Source organism: Pseudophryne corroboree, chromosome 3 (assembly GCF_028390025.1).
Source record: "Pseudophryne corroboree isolate aPseCor3 chromosome 3, aPseCor3.hap2, whole genome shotgun sequence".
Taxonomy (NCBI): domain Eukaryota; kingdom Metazoa; phylum Chordata; class Amphibia; order Anura; family Myobatrachidae; genus Pseudophryne; species Pseudophryne corroboree.
Genome location: NC_086446.1, coordinates 707,157,784 through 707,182,537, shown reverse-complemented (window position 1 = coordinate 707,182,537; position 24,754 = coordinate 707,157,784). Strand labels below are relative to the sequence as shown.

Genomic DNA, 24,754 nt, shown 5'->3' with positions numbered 1-24,754 from the left:
GAAAGAGAGAGAGAAGGGAGAGAGAAGAGGAAGATATGGAAATACAGAGAAGGGGATGAGTCAGAGAGAGAGAGATAGAGAAGGGGGAGAGAGGGAGATGGGAGAGAGAGAGAAAGGGGAGAGACAAGGGAGAAGAGAGAGAGCAAGGGAGAGGTGAGAGAGGCAGAAAAGAGAGGAGAGAGAAAGGGAATAAGAAAGGGGGAGTCAATGAGACACAGAAAGACAAAAGGGAGACATAGAAAGAAGGCTGGGGGACACAGAGACGGTGCGAGAGAGAAGGGGGAGATAGAGAAAGGGGAAGCAGAGAGAAAAAGAAGGGTGGAGGACACAAAGAGAGAGAGAAGGGGAGACAGAGAGAGAGAGAAAAGGGTAGAAGACACAAAACGAGAGTGAGAAGGGGAAGAGAGAGAGAGAGAAGGGTGGGAGACAGAGAGAGCAAGAAGGGGGAGACACAGAGAGCGAAAAGTGGAAAACACAGAGAGGGAGAGAGAGAGAGAAGGGTGGAGGACACGAACAGAGAGAGAGGGGGGAGACAGAGGAAAGGGTGGGAGACAGAGAGAGTGAGAAGGGAAAGTGAGAGAAAGAATGGTGGGAGACAGAGTGAAAAGGGGGAGACACAGAGACAGTGAAGAAACACAGAGAGCGAGAGAGAGAGAAGGGGGAGACACAGAGGGGTCAATTCAATTCTGTGCGAATTAAATAGCGCTGGGAATTAGCTCACGGGGCTATACAGTTCAGCGCAATGTCACAAGGCCGGTTCTCACTGACTAAACATGGTGTTTTGTCACAAGATCTGGCATTCACAGACATAAATGCCTGGGCGATACTGTTTCCACCACGCTAAGGTCAGAAATCAGCCTTGCGCGAGGATTGTTGTTTTGATTCCTATTCGCATCCTCGTCGTCTGTCACTGCGTGCTACATTGAATAGCTCCAGAAGCTAATTCCCGGCGCTATTCAATCTGCGCCAAATTGAATTGACCTCAGGGGGGTAGCAGAGAGGGTGGAGACAGAGAGAGAGATGGAGCAAGTCAGAAAGAGAGATAGCGAAGGGGGCAGAGAGAGAAATAGAAGGGGGGAGACAGAGAGAGAGAGGAGAGAGAGACAGAGAGGTGGGGGGCACAGAGCAAAGTGGGGAGACAGAGAAAGAGAAGGCGTTGAGAGAGAAGAGAGAGACACAATGAGGTGGGGGGCACAGAGGGATGTGGGGAGACAGAGAAAGAGAAGGGGTAGATAGAGAAGGGGTAGACAGAGAGAGAGGTGGAGGGGGGGGCACATAGAGAGAGAGAGAGAAGAGGGGAGACAGAGAAAGGGTTGAGACAGCCATCCCCTAAATCTCCTCCTCCTGCCCACCTACAGGTAGCATTGTGTAACCCCTCTCCCCATCAGGACAGGCAGCATTTTGTACCTTTTGCGGCATTTTGTACCTCTTACAGCAGTTGGTCCCCGCCAATATCGCTGGTAGCAGCGGCTCCTCATCTTTAGCTTCGGCAGCAGCGGGTCCCGTCTGTAGCTCCAGCAGCAGCGGTCCCCGTCTCTAGTGTAGATCCGGCAGCAGCGGGTCCCCGTATTTAGCTGCTGCGATAGCAGCGGGGTCCCATTATTTGGATTTCGCTCCTGTGAACCCGGCAACAGCAGCGTCCCGAGGGGAGGCGGCCGGTGAGAGGAAGGGGAGGAAATGTAAGTGGAGGGGAGGGACTGGACCGCCTCGACCAGCGGCCAGGGCCAGCCAGTGGATCCGCAAGTACCACTGCGCTGCACTAGTGGGGTGTATGTGGGCACTGGTTGGGTTGAACGGGTGAGGGAGGGAGTGGGCTCTCTCTCTTCAGGCAGCCATTGATGGTGACAAGAAAATATATATTTTTTATGGTCACCAAAGTCTACTAGCACAGTCTGGGCCTATTTTCATGGGGGTCCTGGAGCTGCAGCTCCACCCGCCCCATTGTTAATCCGGCCCTGGTCAGATGTGGAAGGATCTCTCAGATATCTGATAACAGCATACCCATCATACACATATGGGCACACGAACAGCTTGATCCATCTATTGATGGATCTCTATTTTTTTTAAATGGGCAGTTCTGGGTGGCAAGTGTGTGGCTGCCATATGATCACAGAGCAAATCAGCCTGTGCCTAACCCTGTCCCTTCGCTGTTTCATCCTATCCCTCCGGTCCATGCAGATTGTCAACATTTTACATGTCAACATTCTGCAGATGTGCATATGTTCAATGTCGACAATTCAACATTATCGACATCATACATGTATATAAGAACTGTATATAAGAAATATGGGGTTACATGCTTGGGAAAAGCATCTTTGACAGCTGACTATCCAGGGCAAAATGATTTAAGAAACTTTGGAGTTGATGTAGCAAACAGTGAAAACAGTGTACTCTAACACTGATAAGTTTAGTATAGGGTATAAGCTATTATCATGTGATTCAGTGCAGAGGCGTCACTCACCTCCTTAACACACAATGTGACGAAAAAAGGTGGGGCTTTGTGGGAATGGTTGGGGCTTAACTACAGAGGTGGGGCTTTGAAGGACCGAAATGGAGGCTGGGCTTTGTGATAAAGGGCGGGGCTTCGCATCCTGACACCCGTTTTTTTTGTCACTTGAGGGGTGAGGGCTGACTCCCGGTGAGTGCTGTCCCTGCAGTGCTGGCTCCTACACAGTGACAGGAGCTGAGTGTTGCACATAATATAACAGTGCAGCACTCGGCTCCTGTCACTGTGCAGGAGCGGGCATTTTGGTGTCACCCCTTGGCTGGTGACACCCGTGCCGGCCGCACCCTCCTTGTGATGCCACTGATTCAGTGGCAGGGGCTGGCTGGCAACTTTAAGCCTGGGCGACAAACACAAGCAAGTGGTCCATCTTTTCTACCAAGAAATATAAAAATGAGTTTGAGAATGTTGGGGGTGTGGTTTGCTTAATGTGGGTGTGGTTTACATAGCTCATGAAATATATAGTAACAATTACCAGCAGTTTATTTTTATTTATTTCAAATCAGAGTTTCAGCTAGAGATGTGGGGCGGGCACCTTTAGAATTTTGGATCTGGATGATTTTTTTTAAAAAACCTTAAAACCAGCTAAAATCACAGAATTTGGGGGTAATTTTGATCCTATAGTATTATTAACCTCAATAACATTCATTTGCACTCTACTCTGAACAACTCACACCTCACAATATTGTTTTTAGGCCACAAGGTTGCACAGAGGTACAGTAGCTGGATGACTAAGCTAAGCGATACAAGTGGGCGGCACAAACACCTGGCCCATTTAGGAGTGGCACTGCAGTAGCAGGCAGGATGGCAGTTTTAAAAACTAGGCCCCAAAGACCACATAATGCAAAGAAAAATAAAGAGGTGCAAGATGGAATTGTCCTTGGGCCCACCCATAACCCCACCCACCCTTATGTTGTATAAACAGGACACGCACACTTTAACAATCTAATCATTTCAGTGACAGGACTATGGCCGAAATGATTGGTTTGTTTGGGCCTCCGCGAAAAAATAAGCAATTAATCTCTTCTTGCACAAACTGGCTCTTCAGTGGCAGATGTCGTCCTCATCCTCAGATTCCCCCCCCCCCCCCCTTCAGTGTTTACATCCTCATCCAGAGAAATAATATTCAAACAAAACCTCCCCATTTATGTGTCAGTGGACTGCTTACGCTATTACCCAAAGTTTCTGAACTTGACGATGACTTATGCTGAATGCGCTGCAGGTGACGTATAAGGGAGGATGTTCCTAAGTGGTTAACATCCGTACCCCTACTTATTATGGATTGACAAAGGCAACAGGTGGCTTGACACCTACTGTCCGGATTTGTGGAGAAATAATGCCACACTGAAGAAGTGGTTTTTTGGTATTTTGCCCAGTCATGACAATTGGCTTTTTCATCCCAGGGCCAACAATTGCCTCCACTGATTCCTTATTCAAACAAACCACATCACCATCAGAATCCTCATCGTCAACTTCCTCCGCAGCGCCAGCTACACCCATATCCTCCTCATCCTGGTGTACTTCTACAGTGACATCCTCAATCTCAATATCATCAACTGGACTGGTGGTGTTCCTACCAGCGCTCGCAGGGGATGTGCAAATGGTGGTAGGAGCCTCCTCTACCCATACAGTGTTGTGAAGATCAGGCCTAGACATGGCAACCACAGACAGTGCCAACACTCCTGTATTTTCACTACACCCCTGTAATTTTACAGCATACAAAACAGGGCCAGTGTACATTGATTTTCACTGCACCCTAGAATAATTACAGCATACAAGACAGGGCCAGTGTACATTGATTTTCACTGCACCCTAGAATAATTACAGCATACAAGATAGGGCCAGTGTACATTGATTTTCACTGCACCCTAGAATAATTACAGCATACAAAACAGGGCCAGTGTACATTGATTTTCACTGCACCCTAGAAAAATTACCGCATACAAGACAGGGCCAGTGTACATTGATTTTCACTGCACCCGAGAATAATTACAGCATACAAGACAGGGACAATGTACATTGATTTTCACTGCACCCTAGAATGATTACAGCATACAAGACAGGGCCACTGTACATTGATTTTCACTGCACCCCTGAATTTTTACAACATACAGGGCCATTGTAATGTTATTTGAACAGCAACACCCCTATATTTCCTTCATACAAGAGCAGAGTGCTTTTAATTTTTGACAAATTGACCTTTGAATTTTTACAACATACCGGTCCGGCAGTACCCCTATATTTTATAGCATACAGCAGTGTGCTTTTAATTTTTTACAACTGCACCCCGGAATTTTTACAAAATACAGGGCCAGTGTAATGTTATTTGAACAGCAACACCCCTATATTTTACATATATTTAAGCGATACAAGTGGGTGGCACAAACACCTGGACCATCTAGGAGTGGCACTGTAGTGGCAGAAAGGATGTCAGTTTTAAAAACTAGGCCCCAAAGAGCACATAATGCAAATAAAAAAAAAGAGGTGCAACGAGGTAGCTGGATGACTAAGGGCCAGTGTAATATTATTTGAACAGCAACACCCCTATATTTTACAGCATACAGCAGTGTGCTTTTCATTTTTAACTGCGTGCCTGAAGTTTTACAACATTCAGGGCCAGCAGCACCCATATATTTTACAGCATATAGCAATGTGCTTTTAATTTTGAATAACTGCACGCCTGAATTTTTACAACATACAGGGCCAGCAGCACCCCTATATTTTAAAGCATACAGGAGCAGTGTGCTTTAATTTTTAACAGCTGAACCCCTGACTTTTTATAGCATACAGCGCCAGTGTAATGGTATTTGAACAGCAACACCCCTATATTTTACAGAATACAGCCGTGTGCTTTTAATTTTTAACTGCACCCTTGAATTCTGACAATATACAAGACCAGCAGCAGCCCAATATTTACATACAGGAGCAGTGAGCTTTTAATTTTTAACAATTTGCCCCCTAAATTTTTACAACATACAGGGCCAGCAGCAACCCTATATTTTACAGCATACAGAATGACAGTTATCCTGCACCCTGTACAACACAGTGACAGCATAGACAGCAACACCCATGTACAGCTGCAGCACATGAAACACCAGTGACAGACAGTGACAGCCAGGACAGACAGGACAGCACTCCTAACACAGCACACATAAACCACAGTGACTGCAACAGCACCCCTACAGAGCACACACTAACCCCACCCGATGCCACCACCCACAGAGAGTCAACAGTAACTAGGTCGACAGGTTTTCTAGGTCGACAGGATGTCTAAGTTGACATGTACTAGTTCGACAGGTCAAAAGGTCAACAAGAGTTTTTTACAATTTTTTTCTTTTATTTTGAACCTTTTCATACTTAACGATCCACGTGGACTACGATTGGAACAGTAATCTTGCCTGAAGCATGATGAGCGAAGCAAGCCAATGCTTTGGCACACGGTGCACTAATTGGGGTTCCCGGTCACTCTACGAAGAAAACGACACCAAAAAAACATAAAAAAGTAATGTCGACCTTTTGACCTTTTGACCTAGACCATATCGACCTAAAGACCCTGTCGGCCTAGAGACCATGTCGACCTAGTTACTGTCAACCAATAGTGGTTGACCTAGACACTGTCGACCTAGTTACTATCTACCTTCCATACCACACCAAACAAAAAGACAATATAATATTCTGGCATGCCACAAGTATTCAATGAAATAAAGACACACACAGTGTTATTTATAGAAACATAGACTGTGACAGCAGATAAGACCCACTTGCCCCATCTAGTATGCCCTAATCACATGTGCATGCACACACTAGTGTTCACTTTTTGTCAGGAGCCAATTAACCAACTGTACCAGTATATTTTTGGAGTGTGGGAGGAAAACAGAGTACCTGAAGGAATCCCACACAAGCACAGCTAGGGCCATGGTGAGAATCAAACCTGTGACCTCAGTGTTGTGAGGTAGTAATGCTAACCATTACACCAGGGCTGGCCAGAGTCAGTGAGCTACTCTGAAAACTGAAAAGCTTTTTTGGTCTACTAAGGTAACACACTTGCGCGCACTGCAGGAGTGCACGGAAAGGGGGGAGTTGCATAGCAAAAAGGGATGAGCCATAGCAAAAATTGGGCTTGGCCACAGTGCACGGGGTGTGGGAATTGTCTCGCTGAAATCACACATTGGCCTCCACAGAAAAAAACATACACAATGGCCCCCACAGTAATAACACATTGGCCCCCACAGGAAAACACACTCACTCACACACACACATACATACTGTCTCCCACAAGAAAAACCTAAACAGATTGTCCTCCAAATGGGTAAAAAAAAACATAATTAAATGACCCAATCACCAGCTAAAACTTGCAATTGACTTGCTTTTTGCACTTTTAATTAATCTGACTGTTGGTGCATGCAAAATCTTTATTGAGGATCAGCAGTGTATCAAATCCAAAATATGCTATATTTAATCAGAAAAAACTCTATATCACCATATAGTTTGATTTATAATGTGATAGTGTGATATGCCCCTTTACCTATCTACTTTAGTTCTGACTCTTTAAAGTACATTTGAGCTCTGACATGTTTGCAGATTTTTTTTCTAATTAAATATATCACTTTAGGTCATAGATACATCTCACAAGAGATGTAGTCACACAATAGTACCCCCAATTCAAATTATGCCACACAGTAGCACAATCATATTCACATTACACTGAATGTAGTGACCTTGATTCATATTACACATATACTGTAGTAGTGTCCCTTATTCACATTACAATACACAGTAGTGGTCCTTATACATGTTATGTCACTCAGTAGTGTCCCTTATACACAATGCCGACAGTAGTGGTGCCCTTTACACTTAATGCCCACAGCAGTAGTGCCTCTTACACATAATGCCCACAGTAGTCGTGCTGCTTACACACAAAATGACCACAGTAATAGTGCCAGTTACACTTTATGCCCACAGTAATTGTGCCCCTTACACTTAAAGCCCACAGTAATGGTGCAGCTTGTACATAATGCCCACAATAATAGTAGTACCATTTACACACAAAATGTCCACAGTAGTAGTGCCGGTAACACACAAAATGCCCACAGTAGTTTTGCCCCTTACACTTAATATCCACATTAGTAGTACCGCTTATACACAAAATGCCCACAATAATTGTGCCCCTTGCACTTAATGCCCACAGTAATGGTGCCGCTCAAACATAATGCCCACAGTAGTTGTGCTACTTACACAAAAAATGCACACGGTAGTTATGCTCCTTACACTTAATGCCCAAAGTAGTAGTGTTATTTACACATAAAATTCCTAAAATAGTCGTGCCCCTTATATTTATTGCCCACAGTAGTTGTGCCCCTTACACTGAATGCCCACATTAGTAGTGCTGCTAACACACAAAATGCCCACAGTAGTTTTACCCCTTACACTTAATGCCCACATTAGCAGTGCCGCTTACACACAAAATGCCCACAATAGTTGTGCCCCTTACACTTAATGCGCACATTAATAGTGCCGCTTACACACAAAATGCCAACACACAGTACTATACTTGCCTGAAGCCCTGCTCCTGCACTCACCACCACCTGGTCCAACAGCTCCTTGCGTTTGGCTCTATGCGAGAGTCATCATGACAATCCCTCCCTGCACGCACTGCAGGAGCTGAAAGGCGAAGCTCAGGAGTGAGCGCCATCCTCCGACTGTAGTGAAAGAACCGCCAGGCGCTCATTGGTACAAAATCTCTGTAGGCGTCCGCCAAATGGCTCACATCTCCTCAGTGTTGGGCTGCAGCACTCGGCCCTGCTTACCTGACAAGTCTTCAATCATGCTCGGCTGACTGCTTGCATCCTGCTTGACCATTTGCTAGCTGCACACATGCAAAAGAACAATAATAATAAAAAATAAAAAAAATAAAAATAATATACACACACACACACACACACACACACACACACACACACACACACACACACACTTATAGTATAAAGAATTAGTGTCTCCCCCCAAAGCACTTAACTGGTTTCTGAAGTGGTAGAGAAAACATGCAGCAGGCTATCCTCTTCTCTGGAGCACTGATCACCTCTGCCCTCTCTGTCCCTCTCCTACCTGGGGGCAATGAAAACTCTGAGAGTGCCTCTGTCTCTTTTTTTTTTAGCTCCAGGCTCATCCCATCACACTGCTCTGTTAAGCCCAAACCCCTTTCCCACTCTCTTGGAAAGGAAGCCTTGGCTCCCAATTGGTTATTGATGGCCATCTTCTTGTAGCCTGCTATGGTGGCAACCATTTTTAGTTAGCCCCTGCTGTCAGTCATTACGGCCAGAGCAGGAGCATACTGCAGTCAGGTGACCCTGAAATTCTAAAATTGTAGTGGATCAGGGGTAAGGCGGCACTCTGCCCCCCTGCCAAGCTTGCCACTAAGTGGGTAAGGAGGATGTTAAACTATTAATCCACAAATATTAATAATACTTTAGTTCATTACAAATAACATAATACTTAATTTAAAGTATACACAACTCCGTAGTCAATAAAGTGAGCTACATTACTTAAAATCCAAACTATTCATTTGAGATCTCCCAGACATGCAAAAAGCCCCAAACAATGATGACTTAGAATGATCCCTTACTTCTCACCAGGTTCCTGCAGAAGAAGAAGACTACTCAGTCTGGTCTCTCCACGCAGTTGTGCATGGGGAACACCTCAATGTCAATGAGACCAAGACGATTGTAATAGTCAGTGGACGTGATGCGTGCTTCATCCAGACTGATAAAACCACATACAAGCCGGGTGATACAGGTAGGACCAAACAGCATGGAATCACATAGCAGCTAATATTAAACAGTTGGGATATAAAATGGACAAACAATGTGCTTAAATATATTTTGAGACTTTGGAACTCATTGTCCTTTATTGGAGTATTTGGCTTTGAAATAAAAGACCAATATTGTTCAAAAAAGCACCTCTAACTGGCTCTTTCAATTCAACTAATCCATACCTCCCAACATGAGCCATTCCAGGAGGGACAAAACGCTCTCTACCTGGACTTCCCTCTTATTTTTTGATTGCCAACACCTGTGTTAATATACCTTCTTATCAATTAAATAATTGAACATAGGTGATGCCAATTACATATAAGAGGGATGGCCAGGAGCAGTACATTTTGTCCCTCCTGGAATGGGTCATGTTGAGAGGCATGCTAATCAGAGTTACCGCCATACTGTAGATGTCAGTGTGACCTCAGTGCTTATTTGTTGACACAGGTACATTGTTTCTTTTACTTTGTGCAAATGTCTTATACAGTATCTCTTGTAAGCCATCTCCCGATGCAGAGGCCTTTTACTGGTAAAAACAGGTGCATCCTTTCCTCTCCATCACTACAGTATGTTGCTTTTGTATTGTTGTATAGCCGTGACGTACAGTCAGGGTAGCAGGGGAGGCAGAGCTTTCACTGTCATACTCCCGTAAACTCCATAGTCTTCACTGTAAAGAATATTATATTAATTCAATGAAGACATTTTTAACGTATTATATATTTTTTTATTAATTCATCTTATTTTTCTATTATTCTAATCATTTTCGTAGTCAAAACTCACCACCAAATGATATACTGTATGTGTGTGTGTGTGTAACTCATTCTCTGATACTAGCATGTGCCTCCCCAGCCATTGACCTCACTGCACCTCACTGCTGTATAGACAATTGCATGTAATGTGCCACATTCATATACAGTATCTCAGCTACTGTACTACCACTAGCAAAGTACCAAAAACTGTTCTGGATTAAAATTGTATAATTGTACAACCCTTAATGTGTTATGGATGAAGAATTGTGTTCATGTATACGATTATTTTCTTGACTAAAATACTGTAAGTATAGACACTTTACCTGATATTAATTATTTGATGATTTTAGTGAGGTTTCGGGTGATATCTGTGGACGCGAATTTCCATCCTGCACCAAAAACGGTGAGATTTATATTTTTTGCATCCCATTAAATTGCAAATGACAACTTGGTAACATAGGAATAAGGCAGAAAGTACATAAACCTGAAACAGACCTTTTTTTGAAATAGGGAAATACTGTACAGTGGACCCTATTCAGTAAGGATTGCAAATTCTGCTAAGTAGTAGTTGCTGCGATCAAATAGTAGCCGCCCAGAAATACAGAATAAACATGCATCGTAGAAATGGCGAATGCATTGCAATATGCAGCTGTTCGCAGAACCATACGCAACTACCGGAACATCGAGCCAGGCAAGGTCATCCGCAATTCTTGCAACACAAGAGGATGACTGACATCAGAGGCCCTCATTAAAAACTCCTTGGTACGCCTGTGTTTTTTCAACACACCCAGAAAACGTCAGACAGTGGCTGCATTGCGATCACAATGTGCATACATTTTCTGTTACTATTTTATTCACATGTGCGCAATGCGAATGATGCGCATGCACAGTCATTTGATAATTGGCCGGATTGCGATTTACAAATTTTGCAATCTAACCTGAATGAGGTCCTGTATCAGTAACAACCAGTGACAACTACTCACCAAACAGATTACAGTACATGAATTAGAAGGGAAAATTTATCAAAGCTTGGAGAGAGATAAATGGGGTTATTTACTGAAGGTCAATTTTTATTGATTTCAAATTGATGAAAATTGATCTCAATTATTGTTGAGCTTCATTTTTTATATTGATTTTTAAATGTTTGTTAATGTACGTTTTAGCCCTGGAAGTACATTGATTTTGATTGATTTAAATCAGGGATGGGGAACCTTCGGTCCTCCAGCTGCTGTTGAACTACACATCCCAGCATGCCTTGCAACACTTTTAGCATGGCCAAATAGCAAAACTGTAGCAAGGTATGCTGGTATGTGTAGTTCAACAACAGCTGGAGGACCGAAGGTTCCCCATCCCTGATTTAAATCTTTCAACATCGTCCTTTAGTAAATACCTGTATATCCCAAAGTACTAACCAATCAGTTCCCGCCAATTTGAAGGCTGTTTGAAGAAAGACAAAAGCTAATTGGTTGGTACTTTATCTCTCTCCACTTTATCATTCTCCAAGCTGAATAAACAGTAGTTTATTCAAATTATTATTTTTAAGTGGGCATAGAAAATTACTATTTATACAGCAAATTAATGAATGAATCAATTAATTAAAGGTTTTATGTGCACAGCTACTAAATAACATTTTTTTTTCTTAACTGAAATCTGACAATGTACTAGTTGGTATTAAAAGCTTTAACACTTTATAAGTGTTATATATTACAGGTTGTGTATCCCTTATCCAAAATGCTTGAAACCAGAGGTATTTTGGATATCGGATTTTTCCGTATATTGAAATAATTGCATACCATAATGAGATGTTATGGCGATGGGACCCAAATCTAAGCACAGAATGGATTTATGTTTCATATACACCTTATACACACAGCCTGAAGAAACAGTAATTTTAGCCAATATTTTTAATAACTTTGTACATTAAACAAAGTGTGTCTACATTCACACAATTCATTTATGTTTCATATACACCTTATACACACAGCCTGAAGGTCATTGAATACAATATTTTAATAACTTTGTGTATTAAACAAAGTTTCCATATATTGAGCCATCAGAAAATAAAGGTTTCACTATCTCACTCTCACTCAAAAAATTACGTATTTCGGAATATTCAGTATTTCGGAATATTTGGATATGGGATACTCAACCTGTAGATACATTTGAATCAAATAAAGAGATACTGAGAATAATGCTATCACAGAGGTACCAAACTGCTCAGTATAAAGTGAGAAATAAAGTATAAGATATAACAAATATGAACTAAAAACACTTTTTTATATTCTGATATTGGATCATTCATTATGTTTGCAATATTCTACAGATAATTAGAATATAATATGATACTGTACAATGTTGAATTTTTTTCAGCTTCATACAATTTAATTAATAGTGCTAAAACATACAAGCTTTCTTACAAAAGTAAGGTTCATCTGTATAGCAAACACTTCCAACATTGCTACAAGGTACAGAAGTGACCTTGTACACCTACTGTAGCAATTCAAGTGTCACTTGAATCGGACCTCTGTCTTTTGCCCATTTACCCAGCTGAGTTGCAGACAATAACTACATGAAATGCCAGCATCAGTAATCAGGGTAATCACGCATTCTAATTTATTTATTTTTTTAACAATTTTATATAGAGACAAGGTATGATGTAAGCAGGAAGACCAATCACCAGACCTCTCTCTATGGGGTTTGAGCTGGGCGAAAAATAGAAGAGGGCAAAATTAAAAAAATATTTTGGTGTTAATTTGGTTTTAAACTAAATTTAAATCAAATGTCATAAATACGTTGCAACAGCTTCTAGCAGTTTTACATGTTTATTTAAAATGTAGAACTTCCAGGTCCAGTTATAATTATATAACCTGAGCCATGATCATATAACACATTGTGTAGTCGCACCATATGTCCACATTACTAAGAAGAATACAGTCAGAAGAGAACGCATCACTGTGGTGGCAATTTAGGCAAACGTGTCTGAATCATAATTCTGCAATTGAAATAGATAAAACATAACATTGGGAAATGCAGTAAGCCAAGTGCATTACTACACTCATTTCTGTTCATGTAAATGTTTTGACTCTTCTAAGTATAGTGGAAATCAAAAGAAAACATGTCACCCTATATATCCCATGTCATTCATAGGGGGGAATGTAATAGGGTGTGAGAATCAGAAAGTGAGCGATTTTGTGAGAGTTCTCCTGTTATTTTTTGAAGTGGCAATCATTTATATGGCAAAATCTACCTGGTTTTGCCATATACTGTACATGATTACCACTTTACAAAAAAAAAAAAAAAAAAAAAAAACAGGAGAACTCTCACAAAATCGCTCACTTTCTGATTCTCACACCCTGTTAAATTTTCCCCATTATGCCTGTTTGTTAAACTATTTGTTGAGGTTACAATTGGACTTGTCAGCCACCCAAAGTATAAAGAATATTGAAGGGAGTTGAATGCTGCAGTAGACGTATTTGGATCCTTTGCCAGTCTTGCAAAGGCGACTTTATGCAAATACTGGTACTAGTCCTTTTCTGGTGTACAAGCCAAGGGCGGATTGGGATGGAAAACCATCCCGGGAAATTTATGGAAGTAGCCCTAATGGGGGTGTGGTCTGATGAGGGGGTGGAGTCTGTTGAGGGGGACGGGATCCCTCCTCATAGGGCCTGTTTGTAAGCAATTGTGGCCTTCCATGCGTCTTTTGCTGCAGTTGTTTCTGAGACCAGGGGCGGATTGGGAACTAAAAGTTGTCCAGTAAAATTTTGTAGAAGTGTCCTGACATGGGCAGCACAAGACGAATAACATACTCTGTAGCCATGGCAGCATCACTGGATGGCAGAATTACTGTACTGCAGAGTTTGAATAACAGAATGACAATGCAGTGTACTGAGTGTGGTGGGCTGCCTGTCATGTGGGGGGTGGCCCACATGACAACACACAAAATAGGCCCCACAGACAAGTTGGCCTACCAGGAGTCTTCCTGGTGAGCCCTATGGCCAATCCGCCCTTGGTACAAGCCTCTCCCTGGTGTACAAGCCCCTCCCAGATATTCAAGTTCCTCCCTGGTGTACAAGCTCCTCCTTGGTGTACAAGCCTTTTCCTGGTATATAAGCCCCTCCCTGTTGTATAAGCCGTTCCCTGGTGTACAAGCCCTAATCCAGTGTACAAGCTCCTCCCTAGTGTACAAGCCCCTCCTTGGTGTACAAGCGTGCATCTGCATGTGCAAGGACTAAGATGCCCACTTTGTGCATCTTTAGATGGTAAAATCCTGCTTGGGGCACCTTTAAATGCAACCATTATCTCAAATTGCATCAGCCACATGCGAAGTGTAGATTGTCCATCACAGTATGGCTTCCAATGTGAGTGATTAATCGTCTGAGCACAGAGCCACGTCAGCAACACGGCCATGATGCACCCATAAGATGTACCATCTCCATTCATTCACATAGCCACTTCCTTGTCACCTTTCAGTCGTCACCCTGCCGCTATAGATGCGTACACAGGAGAAAATATATCCAACTGCATCTGACAACAATATTGTGTCCGACACTCACAATCAGGCCCTGCTGTATACAGCTGATCTGTTTCACAATGCTAAACACATAATGAGACTGTAAAACTCTTGAGAGATACAGATTAGTACTTTTAGCTCCAGTGCCAAGTGAGATGATGCAATGATACTGCTGTTTACTGTTTGCCTGACTGTATGTATCCAACCAACACATAGTTAAGAAGTCATTAAGAATTTATTTTCACTATGCTTTTTTCTTTTTCTTTGTTATCAGATTTCTGTGATTAAGCTAACGGTAGGTATTACATTACCAATTTCTGTATCTGATTATGTTTTAATTTAACCATTTATATGGGTTGAAGAACAAGACCAATGTTTATTTTACATTAAAAGGTCCATCATATCAAGTCACGCATCATCGCTTAGAGAGTGATAAAATGGACAGAGCAAAAGTACCAGCCAATCAGCTCCTAACTGTCATTTTTCAAACACAGCCTGTAACATGGCAGTTAGGAGCTGACTGGCTGGTACTTTATCTCTCTCCACTTTATCTCTCTCTAAGCGATGATGCATCTAGCCCACAGTCATTTTTGCTTTTATTATTTTCTGTTTATTATGTTATGTGCTCCTGTATTTTGGATTGTATCTACTAAATGTTACTGCTGATGTTACCAGGAAAACTATTACAAAACCTTAAACTTATCAAATGTTTACATCACTCTGGGGGTGTACCCAGCGCTCCCCGTAATGCTGGGCTGCCCCCCAGGCACTCCGCTTGCACTGTTGGCTCCTCTACAGTGACACGAGCTGGGCGCTGCACGATAATATCTCCCATTCACTGAGGAGGAGTCAGCAGTTTGGTGTCACCCCCTAGAAGGTTGACACCCGGGTGCCGTCCTCACACAGTGCCGGATTAAACCCTGTGGAGGCCCCTAGTCAGTCTAAATGTCGGGGCTCCCTCGCAAATTACCTCCTAATACGTTTTTAATTTTACCAACTAACAGTCTACAATCTGGAAACTAATGTGAATCTGAGGTCTATAATTTATGTACTTTAAGTTGTTAATGGGTACATTACATTAATACAGTATTTTCTCTATAAAATCTTTAATGTAAGGTTTTAGGGTTCTATTTACTAAGAGTTGGACAGAGATAAAGTGGACGGAGATAAAGTACCAGCCAATCAGCTCCTAAATGTCATTTTTCAAACCCAGCCTGTGACATGACAGGAGCTGATTGGCTGGGACTTTATCTCCGTCCAAGGCTTAGTAAATAGACCCCTTAGTTTCTTTGAGTTGATTCATTTTTTCTATCTTTTGGAAACAATTTAAGAAAGCTTAATTATAATTTTTTTTTCAAGATCAAATTAATATTATATTGATCTGTGGTTGGGGGCCCATAAAAGGTGCGGTGCCCAAAGACCGGTGCCTACTCTGCCTATTTGGTAATCCGGCACTATCCACACCCCCTACATCCCCCAAGTAATGCCTCTGCCACAATGGATTACAACAGATCTATCTTTACTCTGTTTGCTCACAGGATCCAAACCAGAACCGCATTGGACAATGGCTGAATGCACCTGTTAACCATGGGATTGCTGATTTCACTTTCCCTTTGTCAAATGAACTATCTCTTGGAAGTTATATAATTAACATACCTTCTGCATGTGCAAAATTCTTTACTGTGTCTGAATATGGTAAGTTGCAAATAAACCAAAGAGTAGTAATAGATTTACATATAAAAAATAAATATGCTAACATATGGTTATAATGAAATTTACAACAGTAAAATTGCACAACAATATGTATAAATAAGTCTATGCTTTGCCAACATCTGCAAGTTTATGATTTGCAGAACATAAATTGTGTATCATAAAGTTTAACATATTTGGTACTATTTCATAGTTTATATCCTGAGGAACTGTACGACTATTGTCACAGAGTTCTGTAATCCCTACTGACTTGAACCCAGGTCTGTGTATATAACCTGTATGAGTGTGTATAACCCAGTGTATACAGCAAACATGACCCATATAAATTATGTCTAGTCCATGGCCTAAATCAGACCTGATCGCAGAAGTAAAATCTTTCTCTAATGGGCAAAACCATGTGCACTGCAGGTGAGACAAATATAACATGGGCAGAGAGAGTTAGATTTGGGTGGGTTATTTTGTTAATGTGTAGGGTAAATAATACTGACTGCTTTATTTTTACACTGCAATTAGATTTCAGTTTGAACACACCCCACCCAAATCTAACGCTCTCTGCACATGTTATACCTGCCCCACCTGCACTGCACATGGTTCTGCCCATTAGAGAAAGAAATTGCTGCTGCGATCAGGTCTGAATAAGGCCCACAGTTATGAAGGGTAATCTGTATACTTTGTATAGTCCACATTATGAACATCTAGAACCAGTGTTGGGCTGGTGCATAATGGGCCCACAGGGGTAGGATGCTGTGATAAGGGTCCATGTCATTCACCAGTCCGTGGTCCTGCTGTGCCAAGTAAATGACCCACTAATAAAGTAACAATGTTTTATTTCAGTGAATGGTCTGGAACTTGAATCGTAAGAGAGAAAAAGGAAACCTTAGGAAGTGGGGCCCACTGAGGAGATCCCTTACCCCCCCTGTTACCCAGTCTAGTACTAGACATAATCATAATCAGTGGCGTCACAAGCCGGGTGTGGGGGGTGCGGCCCGCACCCGGGTGTGACACCTAGAAGGGTTGACACCAATCTGTGGGCTCCTCCGCAATGACAGGAGCCAGGTGCTTCAGTGTGCAATTCTGCTGCAGCACCCAGTTCCTGTCATAGAAGAGGAGCCGACAATGCTGCAGACAGTCTCCGGGGGCAACCCAGTAAAGCCCTGCATCTCCGGAGATGCTGGGCACCCCCCCGGAGTGATGACCCATGAGTCCACGCCCCCTTTCTTTTGCAGCCATGCCCCCTTTTGCCACGAGCGCGCTGGCATATTAGGTGTGCGCACCGGGTATCACTACACCCGGTGACGTCTCTGATCATAATACAATTGTATTATATTCTGTGCAGACATGGGACACTGGGTTGGATTCAGACATAGATGCAGATGTACAGTGGAATGCACTAAAAAAATGCGGTAAAAACCCCCATCTTTAGTGGTTTTTACCACATTTACATATGCACTAAGCCCCACATCCTGGGGCTTCGGTGCAGAGAGTAACACCAGCTTTTGCTGGCAATACCCTATAGATGTCTAAGGGCTTCTTTCCGCAATGTGCTGTCAGAGGGATCCAATGGCATAGGAAAGGACAGCTTTTATCATAAGAATTATCCTTTGCAGTACTAATCGCATATGTTATTGCATATGGGATTGGTACCACTGTGATAATGGCACGATGTTTGGCTGAATGTATTCCACCTTTATAGTGCATCCCGCCCGTAGCTAGGACTGTGTCTTCTGCAGCAGCATAACTGTGTCTGTATGCATATTCCATGGCTGATGGTCACCCTACTGAGATGTGTATGTAGCTGCAGTTGCTGACCACGATATACACACAACCCTCTTTTACCACCCAACAAATCTCACCAAAATTGCATCTATCTGTGTGCAATATCACTCTGTAAGCATTAGAATGCTGGTAGCCTGTCTCACCCCCTACTCACTGTAACTCTCTCCTCACTACACTAAGCTTCAGTGTCCATTGTGTCTCCTACCTGCATCTCTTGCTGCTGCTGACTGAGCTCCAACTACAGTGCACTTCCTGGTCACATGACACATCCAAATGTTCATCCGTGCACAAGGCCCACCCCCACACTCAGGGGCATGCCTCTATTGTCTACCTTTCTGTGCAGCATTAATGCCCGTGGTGGGACCCCACAAAGCTGGAGAGTTTTAACGATAAAAAGGATTACAATAAACAAAGAAGATATTTATAAGTCATAAATATCTTCTTTGTATTATTATAATAATTGTTATATCAAAACTCTGGAGTATGGCAGGGAGGATAGGGTAGGCTCTGCTTTCCCTGACTACCCTGACTACAAGTCCCTGGTGCAGTAAGGGGGGGGGGGGAATTAACAAAACCTTTGAGCTGTGAATGGAGCTCCACCACAGTCTGCACATCTCTTTGAAGAGTGAGACAAGTGGGCCTTAGGAGGGCACATAGGTGCTATTGAATCCTTATAATAGAGTCTGGACACTAATTCTGAGACATAGTGGAATAAGAAAGTATAATACAGGTTGAGTATCCCTTATCCAAAATGCTTGGGACCAGAGGTATTTTGGATATCGGATTTTTCCGTATTTTGGAATAATTGCATACCATAAAGAGATATCATGGAGATGGGACCTAAATATAAGCACAGAATGCATTCATGTTACATATACACCTTATACACACAGCCTGAAGGTCATTTTAGACAATATTTTTTATAACTTTGTGCATTAAACAAAGTGTGTCTACATTCACACAATTCATTTATGTTTCATATACACCTTATACACACAGCCTAAAGGTCATTTAATACAATATTTTTAATAACTTTGTGTATTAAACAAAGTTTGTGTACATTGAGCCATCAAAAAACAAAAGTTTCACTATCTCACTCTCACTCAAAAAAGTCCGTATTTCGGAATATATGGATATGGGATACTCAACCTGTATACACTATTTGTTTGATCAATTCATTGAGAATATTTATTGAAAGCATCACACTCAGCAATCTATATAAATCAGGGTATTATCATTATATTATATACGATGACATCTGGAATCCTGCTTCTTTAAATGGTCTCATACTTTAAATCCTGGGAGGGATTAGAAAATTTAGACGTTTACTTTAGGAGTCCTATTTATAGCCAGAAGAACCGTAGTATGAACGTGAACTACAGTTAATGGATGTATATACAGGAATTATACACTCCTAACACACTCTTGACTATCTATAAACTCCAATAGCAATATACGAGCCAATCCGGTGACATCTAGTGTGCAGCATTTTCATTTTAATCACGATTTCTTTCTTATTTACACCATTCTATTTTCCTTTTAATATTCGCTGGTTTTATTATATATTGTAATAAAAGTTATATTTTAATATAAGATTGTGTGCACCACAATAGGGCATTTCGAACCCTTTCTCTTCCTTTCTTTTGTAGATTTATTTTGCCTTTGGTAGTACCCCCCAAACAGTTTTGAATAACATTAACATGTTCTTGATAATAAAAATGGGGGTCATCTACTCGATATGAATCAACCTGTGCGACTAGTACTATAGCAACTCAACATAGAAATCTGCAGCTACTGTACATAGCAAGGGATGATTACTGGACATGATTATGATCCAAATCTAAAAGTGATCTCAAACAATTATTGACTACAATACTTGTAATGGACAAATTTTAAAACCTGTGCAGATACTGTATGTTGACTTACATTAATTTGCTTAACAGATAATATAACTTAAAGTAGAGTTTACAGTGTGAGTAGGAGAGAAGCAGAGGGGAGTTATAAAAGATTCCTAGTTAAATACAGAATTATAGAAATTGACAGCAGATAAGAACCACTTGGCCCATCTAATAGAGAAATGAAGTAGATGGGAAGATGACTAAATTGAAAGTGTCTAAGTTGGTCATTGTCAGGGACCCCAGTAGGTATCTCTGAAATTTCACTGACAATAGTCATAGTGAAAATAATTTAATCACCTTGACCAATCATGCAGATTCCCATGTCCTGATATAACAAAGGAAGAGCTAAATATAATATTCACATTGGATAGTCTGTCTCTCTGACTTTTGTACCCTACACCTATTTACTGCCATCACCCATTACACTCTATCACAACTGTGCAGGCTCAACAACACAGACTACCACACAGCTAGCTGGTTTCCTTCTGCTTCTAGCAACTAATAGGTTACAGCATAACCTTAGTGATCAAATAGCTTCCACAAAAATTGAGTTCTGGAGAATTTATAAAACTGACTAATAAAGGAAAACTTTATTTACAAAAGAAGTGCAATGCTTGATTATAGAAATTATATGAAGAGTAACAGATTACATAGACAAACGTGTTGCAATTTCAAATAAAAAGGAAAAAAGTTACAGAATATAACATGCAGCTTATTCTGGCTGAGGGGGAGCATCAGAAACTAGAGGTACATATTTATCAACTTCAAATTGACCTCCTAGTTTGACACAGATCAATAAACTCCTACACATATGATCACCTGACCCTCTACTCCATAGATGATATAATGACTAAATCTCTGATGACTTGCTGACCAGTTAATTAAATCAGGGTCCATCCTAGGAATGCCCACATAATTTTTAACTCAAGTACAAATAACTGTACATAATGTCCTCTGTGTAATAACTATCTGAAATATTGTATGTTCACATGAATTTCCATTATTTAGTGTAAATATAACATAGCTGGGAGGTGTGATTGGTCAGAGTGTTCATTTCATCCAACCTATACATGCTAGTGATTGCCAAATTGTACCTAACCAACACACCAATGTCATGTATTTTTTAGGATAACTAAAGCTCCTTGCTAGTGTAGAAATATACATTTGCAGTCAAAATCGATAACATAACGTTTGGTCTATGAGATCTGTTTGCAGTTTGAATACACTCTTTAGTTAGACACCTAAGTGTTTAATCCTGCTTACCACTTGCTGTGTTCAGCTTGATGTAATTAATAAACAGCCACATACAAAGGCATTATTTATAAATACCTGTTCACTTAATTTTTTCTGCTGGTCATAGTATGTCCTCAGAGAAATACATTCTAATGAACTACACTTAACATTTTCCATCATATTGATCTGTGTGGGGCGGACCTACAGTATAACCTAACGACATAACAAAAATGTAACTCGCTACTGTAATTTTGTGCCCATAATCCTCTACAGTATATAATTTCAATTCCTCTTTCTATTTCTTTCAGTACTGAAGAGATTTGAATTTCATTTGAATGTACCATCCCCTATAGCAGTGATAGATAAATCCTTTCACCTGGATGCTTGTGGCAGGTATGAAGAACAGTATTTCTATAGTGTGGCTCTTCAGACTTATACTGTCCTGTTCTATTATTACTAGATTTTATTTCTATTTCAGCTAGGCACACATCTGAAAGATGAATGATCCACAATTTGTTTCTGTCAGATGAGACAATCCTGAAAACATTCAATCTCCTGAATACACACTACACAAATATTGTTCCTATATGAACAATGATTTTCTTGGTGTGATGTATTTTACATGCTGTTAGGCAGATCTCTGTACACACTGCAGTTACCACACAACATGAGCTTATTGGGACTGACGAACATTGTGCAGCACTCCGGATGTCGGGAGCAAATCTGTTAAATGTATGAGCGAACGTCTGCCCCAAGTGCTGTCTTCACACTGCGCAATAAGCTGTGAGATGGCTGATAGATCTGATAATTGTACCATGTGCAACTAGCATTGCACAGTAGTCCTAGAAACATTTACACAGTGTTAACCTCATAAAACATATACAGTAAGGACAGATTCATAGCTGCACACAAGTTGGCATCAAGTGCGACAACATCACATGTGGCAACTGGGCCTAATTTACAAAATGGTGGTTTATTGACCTCATTGTGCAGGTATCCCGGGCCCATGGTCTGTGTGTTTGGAGGCCGATTTCCTGGCCCCAGCAGAGGAGTTCCGATGGCTAGACTGAGTAAGCTTCAGCCGAGCATTGCGGCACAGCTGCTACTGGGGGCACGTGAACGGGGTGCAAGCTTAGAGGGGGCAGTGGGACCTTGCCATGCCTGCCAACCAGGGAATGAAGAGGAGGCCTAGTGGCAGGCCAGTATACTTTAAGCATTTCTGGCAGCACTTATCTGACTGTCAGCAGCTGACAGCCTGTACTGATCGGGCAGGCAGCAGCAGCAGCATCATCGTCCTCTCTCTCCTCCCGGGCAGCTATTGCACGCACTTCCTCCTCCTGTAGCCTTGGTGACCGGGATCCGCAGCACCTCTCAAGGTCACAGGCAGGGAGATCCAGTCGCTGCCTTATCCCAGCCTTCATGAACTGTACAATGCATTTAAGCTTGCAGCCCAAATCACGGGTCCTGTAAAAATTTGTGGAAGCGGCCCAACACGGGAAGCACAAGAGGTATAACATACTGTGAATCATCCTGATGAGCCCTATGGCCAATCCGCCCCTGCTTACTCTACTGCCAGGGATTGTCGCCACTGGGGTGGGGTGCCAAATAACTCGGGTGACGGAAATCCTTTTTTTGGCCCTGGCCGCTGCCATCACAGTGATCTGGTGCTACATATTTGTATGCAGCTCTCAGATGGCAGAGGCTGGTAGGAGGCGTTTTTTTACTATGGGCACCTCCCGCAACATTAGCATATAAATTGTAAGTAAGTGCATATACCTGTATGAGGCACAGTGTACTGTTTATATGTTTATATGTTTATAACTTTTAGAAAATGATAATCCCACACAAGATCTACAACATAAGGCATATATATATATATATATATACGTAGACAGTGTATGACTGACACTCGGGAGACTTGAAAAGATAGGCTGACACAGTTGCTGATGACATCAGCAACTGTGTCAGCCTATCTTTTCAAGTCTCCCGAGTGCCAGTCATACACTGTCTACGTTCATATTTCTAAAGGACAGGGCACCGGAGCCATTTCTACTATAAGTTACAGGAGGAGTGCCAAACCTCTATATCCATTGCTATATATATACATATATATATATATATAGAGAGACGCGGCCCCGGAAGCGGAAGCAGTTGTGGACTTGGAGGAGAAGAAGGCTAAAAGTGGCACCGAATCGCCTGTGGAGCGGGGGACGAGACCGACGAATTTGCAAATTGACGATTTGGAGAACATCCATATTGACATCTAACCAGGGGACCAATTGCGGTGCAAAAACACCAGCTATTATAGCGTTTGATGTGCCCATTATAAATCATACTTCTGGTACGCATATTACCTATAGATACGACATCATACACAACCTAATTTGTTGTGAAGTTACTGCACTATTAGGCGCTTGTCCCTCCCCCCTTGTCTTTTTCCAGATTAATTTGTCACTAAACCTAGTGACACCTTGAAGGACTGAGCTGCCAACTACAGGAATACCCTGTGGAACCGAAGTGCAAGTTAATCTACCTTGGACTCTTTTTTGAATTCATTAATTGAGAAGGAAAGTAGCGCACCAACTAAATTCTATGTTCATATATATATATATATATATATATATATACGTAGACAGTGTATGACTGACACTCGGGAGACTTGAAAAGATAGGCTGACACAGTTGCTGATGACATCAGCAACTGTGTCAGCCTATCTTTTCAAGTCTCCCGAGTGCCAGTCATACACTGTCTACGTTCATATTTCTAAAGGACAGGGCACCGGAGCCATTTCTACTATAAATTACAGGAGGAGTGCCAAACCTCTATATCCATTGCTATATATATACATATATATATATATATATAGAGAGAGAGAGAGAGACCGACCAATCCTGTGCAAGGATATATATAGAGAGAGAGAAAGAGAGAGAGAGAGAGAGAGAGAGAGAGAGAGAGAGAGAGAGAGAGGTATATATCATATACAGGCAGCACTGCCAGTCTCAATTAACACATTAATTGGTGCCCTCCTGGGTACCTGATTTAGGGGTCTATGTACAGCATACTTGAAGGTGGCACACAGTATTAGAATTCAGACACAGACCTCAGCAGACAATGGGCCTAATTCAGTGAGAAATGCATAATTTGCTAATCGCAATGGGGCCAATTATCGAATGACTGCGCATGTGCAGCGTTCACATTGCGCATTTGCAGCAAAAACAGCGACTATAAATGCATACACATTGTGATCGCAATGCAGCCGCTGTTTGAGTGACAAGAAGCTGGCGTTTCTGGGTGTGTCTGAAAAAATGCAGGCGTGCCCAGGCGTTTTTAAGGTGGGCTTCTGATGTCAGCAATGACCACTTCCATCCTCTTGTTTAGCAAAAATTGTGGACGACCTTGCCTGGCGCAGATGGGAAAAAATCTTAATTGTTCCGGTAATTGTGTATGATTTTATGATCAGACCGCATATTGCGATGCATTCGCAATTTTTATGATGGGCGTTTTTTCAGTATTTCTGGGAGGCAACTATTTGATTGTAGAAACTGCATTTTAGCAGAAACTGCAAT

At 41.8% G+C, this 24,754-nt stretch overlaps 1 protein-coding gene across 1 annotated transcript in view; it reads left to right on the top strand.

Annotated features, from left to right (window-relative positions):
* LOC135056657 (alpha-2-macroglobulin-like) overlaps positions 1–24,754 on the top strand; it is a 221,455-nt gene that overhangs the window by 8,750 nt on the left and 187,951 nt on the right. Inside the window, exons 3-7 of the mRNA XM_063962103.1 lie at positions 9,136–9,295; positions 10,412–10,464; positions 14,846–14,866; positions 16,110–16,266; positions 21,497–21,581. Coding sequence (XP_063818173.1) covers positions 9,136–9,295; positions 10,412–10,464; positions 14,846–14,866; positions 16,110–16,266; positions 21,497–21,581 — 476 coding nt within the window. The remainder of the gene's footprint in view (positions 1–9,135; positions 9,296–10,411; positions 10,465–14,845; positions 14,867–16,109; positions 16,267–21,496; positions 21,582–24,754) is intronic.